Raw genomic sequence first — 10,000 nt, forward strand, 5'->3', positions numbered from 1 at the left:
AAGCTTTCTTTCTGCCAAACATCAGGTGCTCCATGAAGGGATTTATGCATCAACTACACTGATTATCAGGTCTTGGGCACTTCATTTAGACTACTTTAAAGGGGTTTTTCTGGACTGTGTGACACTTGGCTCCCTCAGAATCCAGGTTTTCGTCTCAGAAGAATCCAGTGAAACCAGACATCAGTAGAGAGAGGATCTATTCAGCTTATAGATTGTGCCTGGTTTTAGATTCAGTGCTGCTGCGTGGCTCATCTAATAATATTGATGCACTTTATACAGTATTTACTGGGGAAAAAAAAAAGTCTCAATTTCAGGCTGTGCGTCTTGATGAAGCCCTACAGAATCTGCTGTGAGGTAACTGCATCCTAAAACGTAAAAGAAACCCATGTACTTTCACTAATAAAGACCCAGTTTCTACTTTATTTTTAAACCAAATGTAAAAATGTTTAGAAAATGTAGCATCAAGTTACCGTAGGTTTTTACTCACTATGGTACTCTACTGTTTAATGCATAAGTTTTGAATTGCGCTTTTGAAAAGATTTTAATTTAGTACATTTTTACACTTTTCCCGCACCATGCAGCCCCAGTTTAATTTTTTTTGGTAATTAAATTTTTTTTTTCTATTGATCTTCTAGCGGTTTCTTGCAGCCCCCACTTTCTTGTACTTATTTATAATTTTTTAATTATTTGCATATCCATTATCTATATTTTTAAATTTTTAAATTATTTTTTTATTCTCAATTTTTCCACGGTTCCTTGCATCCTCCGGATTATTGATTTTTAATCTACTTTTTAATTTAATATTTTAATGTTACATTTTCCACTGCTCCTCCAGCACTTAAATGCGTTTTAATTTCACGGTTTCTCTCAGCGGCCTTCGGTGTCCCTTGAAAGCGCTGACCTCTGGTTCATCATCGGTGCCGTCGATGTTCAATTAAACCTGTCCCTCGTGACCCGCCGCGAGCGCGAGGCGAGTATTCGTGCGTCTGCGGCCCACGGCTGCGTCTGCATTGTTGTGGAGCACTAATGAGTCGGCTGACGCTGCTATTGTGCTCGGCAGCGGTGGGTGGACGGCGACGGCCCGCTTTCTGTGCTTCAAGGGCTTCCCCGCCTTCGCTGGAGAGCGGTTCTTCGGGAGTCTGCGTGAGCGTCCCGAGCGTTTGAGGTTGTGGGCTGGAAGAGAAGGCAGTGAGTCATCGGTTTAATTTGTTTTCTGTAGGTCCTCTCCTGCAGTCGCCGAGGTAAGCTGAGGCAGAAAAGATGAGATTCGTTTCGGAAGCAGAGCTGTGTGTGTGTGCACGTTTGACAAATCAGGACACGCACGTGTGTGTAGTGACACAGGTATTATTACAAGGTGAAGGAGACTTTTCCTCATGTCCTCACTTTTAAGTGTCTTAAATGTAAAAATGCATGACGTTTCTGTCTGATGGAAGATGCTCGTACACCATGGAAACACAACGTGTGAGCGAGAGTGTGTTCTGCGGTCAGATGGAGAGGTCTCGGCGCTGCTCGTGTGTTGGTGTTCGTGGGCAGTGAGCCGTGATGCTCGTGTTTTGGCGCAGGCTGCTCTGATGGATTGTGGGGGAATCTGAGATTTCAGGGGTATGATGGGAAACAGACGGGCTCCCTGCTGCGGATTGGTGTGTGTGTGAGTCCGTCAGTGGATTCGTGTCTGTTCGCTGCGTCTGTCTGTCTGTGTGTGTGTGTGTGTGTGTGTTTTAACTCCACTCGTGAGGATGTAAAGGTGGTCTCTTATATAGCGAGGGATCAGGGCGACCCACTAGTGAGACGTTTGACCGGTCGTCACTAGGTTTATAAATCAGACAGAAGTAGATCTCGTGTTTCTGTGATGAGAGAAAATACTACTAACCTGCTAGAAATCAGTGGAGGTCTGTAAAGTGTGTGTGTGTGTGTGTCAGCGGCGCAGGGACCAGCGGCGGGGAGCTGGAGGAGGAGAGCTGGCAGCCTCCGGACACAGAGCTCATTCAGAAGCTGGTGGCGCAGATTGAATATTATCTGTCGGACGAGAACCTGGAGCACGATGCCTTCCTGCTCAAACACGTCCGCCGCAACAAGCTGGGCTTCGTCAGCGTCAAGCTGCTCACCTCCTTCAAGAAGGTAAGGACCTCCTGAACCTCTTCAAGACCTCATGACCTACAGAGATAAACACAAAACTAACTTTTTGCTCATAGCTGACGCATGATATAAACATTTAAAAATCTGTCTACAAAATAAAATTGAAGAAATTGTCAATGAAATTTGACAATGTCTATAAATTAACTTAAAGTATATGTATACGTGTGTATATATGCATGTGTGTGTGTGTATATATATATATGTATGTGTGTATATATATATATATATATATATATATATATATATACACACACAAACGTATATATATGCATGCATGTGTATGTATTTGTACACACAATGTCCAAAACCAATATTATATAAAATAGCTGTTCTATTGGTTTTTAAAAATTGTTTAAAAATTCTTCAATATCTACCTGTGGTGGTTTCAGTCCTTGATTCTGATTGGTTGTGACAAATTCGAAGCGATTATAAATTACCGTAAATAAAAAAATAAATAAATACACCGTTTACGTTTGCTTTTTTGTGTTGGAACCACAACCAGCGAACCAAGAAATTCTACTTAAGATGACGGTTTTAGTTCTGAAAGTAAAAAATTCATTCTCTCTGTAGAGAAAACTTAATCGGTGTTTACTAGAACTACTACGTTTTTATGCAACCGAGGAACTGAACTACTCGTAACCCTGACGAAAGATCCACCAATCAGAGAAGTCTCCGTTACCGTGGAGATGAGAATCTTGGCCGCGTCGTCTCCCATGAGGCTTTATGATTGACGTAATAACTCTGATCTCCATTCAGCCTCACAGACACGGAGTCTTTCTCAACTGCCTCGGTTTCACTTTAAATCAGCGTGTCATTCGTCTGAGAGCAGGTCGGCTCGTGACTCGGATCTCTTTAAGGATGTTTTAAGAGAGTGGATGAGAAGAATCCCAGTGGAAGCGGTGAATGCTAGTAAATGACTGGTTTACAGAATATCAAAAAAAGGAAGGGCATTTCAGATAGTTCCACTTTAGCTTCCTGTTTCAGTAAGAAATCACAAGCACGGGGGAAATGTCTTTAAATCAGCTTCATTTCAGGGCCTGGATCTGTGCCTCGTCTCAATTAAAGCTGTACTTTGAGCATCTTTGACTCATTAATACTGAGCTGGCCCTTTAAACATCATAAATCATTTACAAAACTAGCTTATACTTGGGGGTTTATTACAGAAACTAGTTAACACTTTCAGTGAGTGTTTTAATACGACAGCATTTCACGTTTATCTGACCAACGATATCCGTCTCTTTTAATATCAGGTTCTTTTTTTGTGACGTCTTGTTTTCAGTAACCAATATATCAGTCTAAAATAGAATATATAAAATAATCCAACAAGGAAAAGTTTTTCCGATATTTTTGAGGCATATTTAGATTTTTAATTTTTTTTTATAAAACCTGTATTAAATTCTAAGGCTGCTCTTTAGGCATTATATTTAATTCATAACGCATTAAACAAAACCTTGTTGTATCATCTCATAAATCATAGATATCATGCATTATACTTGTATTTGTGGTTATAACTTTTAAAAGCATGATTATTTGTAACACGTTAAATAATGTATAATTACCTTGACCTTGTTTATATAAAATCAGCACACAATATCTTACAGTATCTTCCTGTGAGCTCGATATTAATTCAGCTGTGAGCTAGTTTTACCACATTAGGACCACATTATAAAGCCGTTGTCATGTATTTGTCATTGTGTGCGCGTGTGTGTGTATATGTGTGTGTATGTGTGTGTATATGAATGATCATAAAGTCTAGTTTAGAGTTGTCCATGCCTTCCTAAAACAGGCCTTGTAAAAATAAAAAACGCTGCATTTTCGAAAGATGGGGCAGGGAGGAGCATCAATAATGTTGAATATTTTAGCATTGCCACATGACCACTTTAAAAGCTATGACAAATCTGTATTATAATACATTAAAAGTTCCTACAATCATAAGACAAGGTTGTGTGTAATGCATTCATTCATAATTCTCATGTAATGTGTTAAAAGTACAGGCTTCATAGAAAGCGTTACTGGAAAACAAGAATTTTAATTAAAATTTTTTGCAGTATATTGTTTCAATTGAGACACTTGAGAAATACTGAAAGGCATCGTTGTCATTTTTATTGTAATAGTAAGTACAAGTGACTCTAATCCTAATCATAGAGTACATGTAGTCTACCACTTAGTTTTGTGCTTTAACTTCTGTCTGCTTCAGATTGCCTTCAGATCAAATAAAGTTTGCATAAAAATGGATTAACAATATGCAGAAATACTGACTGAAAGGGAAATGGCACTGATGGTTATGTAAATTAACAGCAGAAGTGTGAATTTTTTTTTTTTTTTTTTTTCAAGCCTAACACATTGAACAAACGCTGTTTGGGCTAAATATTGTATTCACATTAGCCGTATTACAGAGTGACAAATACTTTTAGTGCCAGGAGTTTGACATCAAACAGACCCGATCAGATGCTTATGCGTTCAGAAGTAGTTATGTGCAAGTGCAAAATAATTTCCATCGTGTCCCTTTAGAGCGCTAATAATGCAGATTTGGAAATGAGAAAAAGTGTATCTGGATCGGGGTGAAAAACCAGCACCAAAGACGGGTTACTTGATCCTGGATCCAGATTACAGACTAGGCTTTTCATTTGCTCTTATTTCCTCAGATCATATTATCTGACACTGACATTATCTTTTTTGCAGATATGGCTATTTATCACATCTAGCACGTTTCCTTCTGTTTGGAAAAGTCAAGTTTTTTTAGTTTTTAACACTTATTTGTTAGTTTTTAGTGTTCAAAGCTTCAGTGTACGGTCAAAAAAAGATTCAAACTGCACATTTGTCCCCCAGAAAGATGCAGTGCACTTGAACATTTGTAGATGGTCTAAAGCAAAATAGTTCAGCTCATAATTTTTAAAATGTAGCATTTCCATTGCATTAGTAGGGGAAAAAAATGTATGTGTATATATGTAACTTATCTTTTTAGCTTCTGACCTTTTAAATCAAAACAGCTGCTGCTTTACTCCTGGTCATACCTGCAGGAGGTTCAATGCGTCCGGTCTGTTCCTCAGGTCAAGCACTTGACGAGGGACTGGAGAACCACGGCCTACGCCCTGCGTCACTCCGAGCTGCTGGAGCTGAACGACGAGGGCCGCAAGGTCCGGCGCAGGACGACGGTGCCGGTGTTCGCCAGCGAGTCTCTGCCGAGTCGCATGCTGCTGCTCAGCGAGCTCAAGCGCTGGCCGGAGCTGGGGGTCGCGCTCGGGGCCGACGGAGAGTCGGGGGCCACCCAGCAGGAGCGGCTGATGGAGCTCCTGCTCAAGGCCTTCGGAAACTACGGGCCGATCGCCTCCGTGCGGGTCCTCAAGCCCGGGAAGGACTTGCCCGGTGATCTGAAGAAACTGAGCGGGCGTTACTCGCAGCTGGGGACCGAGGAGTGTGCCATCGTGGAGTTTGAGGAGGTGGAGGCGGCCATGAGAGCCCATGAGGCGGTCGGCGGGGACTCGGGCGCTCGAGGGCCGCTGGGACTGAAGGTGGTTATTTTAAAAAAAAATTATTGTAAAAAGTAGTGCTGGGCCACGCTGGTCTTTTTTTGCGGTTCAGAGCATCTTTTCAAGTTGAAGAAAAAAAGTTTCTCTTCCCGGTTAACTCCAATCTCATGGATCAAAAAACAAGGAATATGAAGACCATGAATATGAAGTAAAATATACCATCTCTGCATTTAAAAATAGATTTTAGTGACCACTTGAACCCAATGTTTCACACTCAAGTGTACTGCAAGTGCTCACTAAATTTTAAAAATCTTTATTTTAAAGATGGCATGTTAAAAGTGCAGTTTATATCCTATTCTTGGTGTCTCAAAACAGCGCAGTTGAGCACACATAGATGAAAAGCATATAATGGAAGTGTACTTTTTCAAACACCCAAATATTTACACAAAGAAAGAAGGTGGAGCTATTATTCTCGCTGTAGTGTTGCTGAGAGCGCCATGTTCTGGAGATGTTTGTCTCCACTGGATGCAACAAATGCCTATAATGTGATTTATTGTTTTGGTGTCATTGAGCTGGGACGTGACATCATGTTTTGGTGACATTTCTGCAGCATGCGGTATTCAGCCAATCACATTGCACTGGATAACTAGCCAATAAGAGCACACCTCACTTTTATAATGATGAGCTTTGTACAAACGGACCTGATGCAGGATGACGGGGCTTAGAGGAGTAACAATGGAAAGCTTGTGGAAAACGTTCATAGAACCTAAAACAGCAAACAATTTGCATAATGTTCTTTTTAGCCACATCATATGACCCCTTTAAATCTAGCATTACTTGACCAATTCTGGGCTTTAATGCATGTCTTGTTCTAAATTTGTAGGTGGTTCTAATCGGCACCAAGCCACCCAAGAAAAAGATCCCAAAGGACCGAGACGAGGGAGTGGGAGGCGTCCGCAAGAGCCGCTCGCTCAACAGCCGCGTTCGAGAGCTCCAGTACCACGGCGGAGACGACTCGGCCGCGAGCTCCTCGGAAACGGAGAGCAATCCCACCTCACCTCGTTTGGCCCGGAAGTCGCGCTCCTGCAACAAGCTCAGCCCCACGAGCGCCGGGCCCAATCACCTGAGCCCAGCGGTGTCCCCTCGCTCCAGCCCCTGGAGCAGCCCTCGAGCGAGCCCCTGCACCCAGCGCAAGACGCCGCTCTCAGGGAAGTCTCCGCTGGCTAGCGAGGGCCGCCTGAGCCCCGAGCCAGGTCGCCGGTGGGCGGACTATTCCTCGGACAGCAGCTTGACCCCTTCGGGAAGCCCCTGGGTTCAGCGGAGGAAGCAGGTGGCCAGTCAGGAGAGCAGCCCGGTGGGGAGCCCGATGCTCGGGAGGAAGATCCAGAACGCAGACGGTCTTCCTCCAGGCGTGGTTCGGCTCCCGAGGGGCCCGGACGGGACGAGAGGCTTCCACCCTGCTCCCTCCGGAGAGCGAGGCAAGGCCGTCTCCACGCAAACCTGTCTCTGAAGACCGTCCCTCTCCAGCCTCGCACTCTCAAAGCAGTCGTGACATCTCCGTAAGGACTGACCTGTCTTTTTGTAAAACCTTTTTCTATATGCTATTTTTGTTAACGTTTTATACATCTTAATTTCTCACTGAACGATGGCACCGCAACCAGGGAAGCTGTTCCGAAAGTGTTTGGGTTTTAAATTGCCGCTGTGTTTTCCGTTGTGAGAAGATTCTCCCGGTGTCTGACTCCCATGTAAATATTGTAAATGTGTTCCGTGTGGGTCTTGGTTTGCTTCTGATCTCAGCCTTTGATGAAGCCGTGGCCATACTCTCGGGAGCCCGGGCACTGGGGATATATTTTGTTTTATTTGCTTTAACTTCTGTTTTGTTTCTGCCTTTAAACGTGCTTTTCATTTTAGCGACTTGCGGATCTGATGGGATGAGGTTTTTTTTTTTTTTTTTTTGTCTCCGTTCTTCGGTTGAGTCCTCTCTGTGAAAGAGTGTTTGAGGTTTGTGTCCTGAGCACAAACGCCTCGTATCTGCCCTCAGTCTGGGTCGAGGCGATGCACCGTCTGCTTCCTTACTGTACAAATAAATCACTACAATCGCAGTTATCTGGGGTATTGCTCATTTCTTCAGAATCGGCGTTCTCTTGCTTTTGGCGGTTTTGCTTTGCATTTCGATTGCCGGCGCCTCAGAAATGCTCTGCGCTGCACATTTGTTACAATAATCTGCATGCACCCAAGAGTATGCAGAAGTATTAACTGAAAGGGAATGGTTATGTAACCGCATTAATGGCAGATTTTGCAGCCTAACAAATTGAACAAACACTACATATTGTATTTACATTAGCCTTATTAGTTTTTGCATCAAGCTAGCTTCCGTCGCATGCATTTACACTCTTCCACCGCGCTGCATTGTTTTATCCCAGCTGAGAGCTGTGTTTCACAGAAGGTCTTTCGCTGAGAATCACAGTAGTCTGACGGATTGAGTTAACCATCACGATTAGTGTCACAAACTCTGATCGTAACAAGTGTTTTTAATCTGCAGGAAAGCGGATCATTTGCTCCCGTTTCCTCGAAGATAATTTTATTTGAGACCGTGTGACGTTGTAATGTTTCTTAGCAACCGTCTGATCTCCACAGGATGCTGAGACGGAGCGAATGCGTGTTCCAGTTCAGTGAGATTTTTTTGCAGGTCAGATGAGTTCAGTCCCGAGCTAAATTACACCTGAATGGAGACTCTATTCAGAATGCAGTTTGGACTCTGACTAATCTGTAGTATTCTTCTGTAATTTGCATTAATATCAGTAAATGAGCGTGCTTTTATCTGCATGCTCACCTGAATTACTCTGGGCTCAATAAGCATTTCGTCAAGCAACAATTACAGTTCATTTTCTGGTAGAAAGAGATGCATTTGCATTTCCAATTAATCTGCCTTTGGCCAGGCTGTCCATTTAGAACGAGTCTCGTGATTTTATCCATCAAAAGCAAATCCTTCATCTCAGTAATGGTTGTGTAATTTAAAACTCTTGATTTTGCTTTTTGGCAATTATATTGGTCTCTGGCTTCATAAAGCAATGATTCTGAATTACACGGCTCGTGACTAACAACTAATTGATCTGGAAAAGATTACACCAATATGAGAACTCAATCAAGTGTGATTTTCCAGGACTTTCGCTGTCTCTGTTCTTCTCTGGTGGAACGAGCAACAGACCTCAACATCTAAAGATACTTCTAACATCACCAACCAATGTAAACTTTGTATATTATGGATTTTGTGGCTCTTGACGAAATGCATCCGGTGTCCTTCATTTTTAAATCACTTTGGATGAGCAACTGCTAAATGAATAAAATGTAAGAAAAGTAGAATACTGCAATCAGTAACAGACTATTACCTAATCTAGGTTTCTAATTTTTGGTAATGCAAACCATCTCCTTTTTAGGTTTACTTTTATGTAACTTCTCTTAAACATTCTCATTAAACACCAGATTTATAAAAAAAAAAAAGTCAACATCTAAAATGAACTTGATTCAAACTGGGCTTAAGTGCAAGGACTGTAGTGTATTAGGTTTGATAAAAAGCTAATAATTAAACCATAAGAACATAAAACAGTTTAAACTTTGAAAATATAAATGATTTGTTTACCTGGATGTCACCGTGACTAAGAACTGGGGCCTGTACCGAGAAGCTGGTTTAGTTTGTGCCAACTCTAACAGGTTTTAAATATGAAATTTTGTTTTTTTTGTCGTCTTAACCTGTCTTCAAGAAGGTCATCTGTGGAGTGTGTGTGCAAACCAAAACTTAACCAATCAGCTTCAAGCATTCAATAAAGCCATGCCCCCAGCTTCTCTTACTTCAAATTTCATTACAACTTTTTAGATAAAATCATGTGATTTTTAGAGATGCTTGTTTTTTTAATTATTTTATATAATCCATTACACAAGCCAGGCTAGTTTACAAACATAGATAATATGCAATATAAATAGATTTCAGAATCAATAGCTGTAAACATGACTACATTTGTGTTTAGATTAAGTGTTTTTCCTGTAAATACGATCAACGCGACAGCTTTTACTTGCACTCTTGGATCGTTTAGTCTTGCTGTAAAAATGTGTTTAAATTCTTCATATAGTTTTAATCGTTGGTAGCGAATCAGTTTTAAGGCTCGTGATTGGCTGCTCAATGCTGATGTCACACGTTGGCGTTCATTAATCAGGATCAAGCCTGAGCTGACGATCAGCTTCATGATACCAACAAACCCAGACTGAAGTGGTTTGGTTTTGTCTACTAATCCTGTAACCCTGAGTTAGTTCAGTCACCATCATAACACAGAGTCCAGATATTAAAAAGTTTGTCTGAGAGAAACCTTCAGGAATCCCTGAAACGTGAAGAAGCCTTC

The 10,000-nt window shown here is 41.8% G+C and overlaps 2 protein-coding genes and 1 long non-coding RNA gene across 4 annotated transcripts in view; 1 reads left to right on the forward strand and 2 right to left on the reverse strand.

Annotated features, from left to right (window-relative positions):
• Positions 1-1,913, reverse strand: part of LOC122362900 (leucine-rich repeat-containing protein 49) — a 22,306-nt gene extending 20,393 nt beyond the window's left edge. The window contains 1 exon segment of the mRNA XM_043264648.1: positions 1-1,913. This exon segment is cut by the window's left edge and continues 319 nt beyond it. The gene's annotated coding sequence lies outside the window, so the exon portion shown is untranslated.
• larp6a (La ribonucleoprotein 6, translational regulator a) overlaps positions 1-7,712 on the forward strand; it is an 8,992-nt gene extending 1,280 nt beyond the window's left edge. The window contains exons 2-4 of the mRNA XM_043264649.1: positions 1,920-2,118; positions 5,187-5,648; positions 6,490-7,712. Of these exons, the coding sequence (XP_043120584.1) occupies positions 1,920-2,118; positions 5,187-5,648; positions 6,490-7,116 (1,288 nt within the window). The 3' untranslated portion in view covers positions 7,117-7,712. The remainder of the gene's footprint in view (positions 1-1,919; positions 2,119-5,186; positions 5,649-6,489) is intronic.
• LOC122362902 overlaps positions 2,044-10,000 on the reverse strand; it is a 9,190-nt gene continuing 1,233 nt past the window's right edge. The window contains exon 3 of one of the 2 annotated variants that reach the window (XR_006253173.1): positions 2,044-2,154. This is a non-coding gene — a long non-coding RNA (uncharacterized LOC122362902). Of the gene's footprint in view, positions 2,155-5,638; positions 5,771-10,000 lie in introns of those variants that run through there. The other variant, XR_006253174.1, reaches the window with a different exon arrangement.

This window comes from Puntigrus tetrazona, chromosome 18, assembly GCF_018831695.1.
Source record: "Puntigrus tetrazona isolate hp1 chromosome 18, ASM1883169v1, whole genome shotgun sequence".
NCBI classification, from domain to species: domain Eukaryota; kingdom Metazoa; phylum Chordata; class Actinopteri; order Cypriniformes; family Cyprinidae; genus Puntigrus; species Puntigrus tetrazona.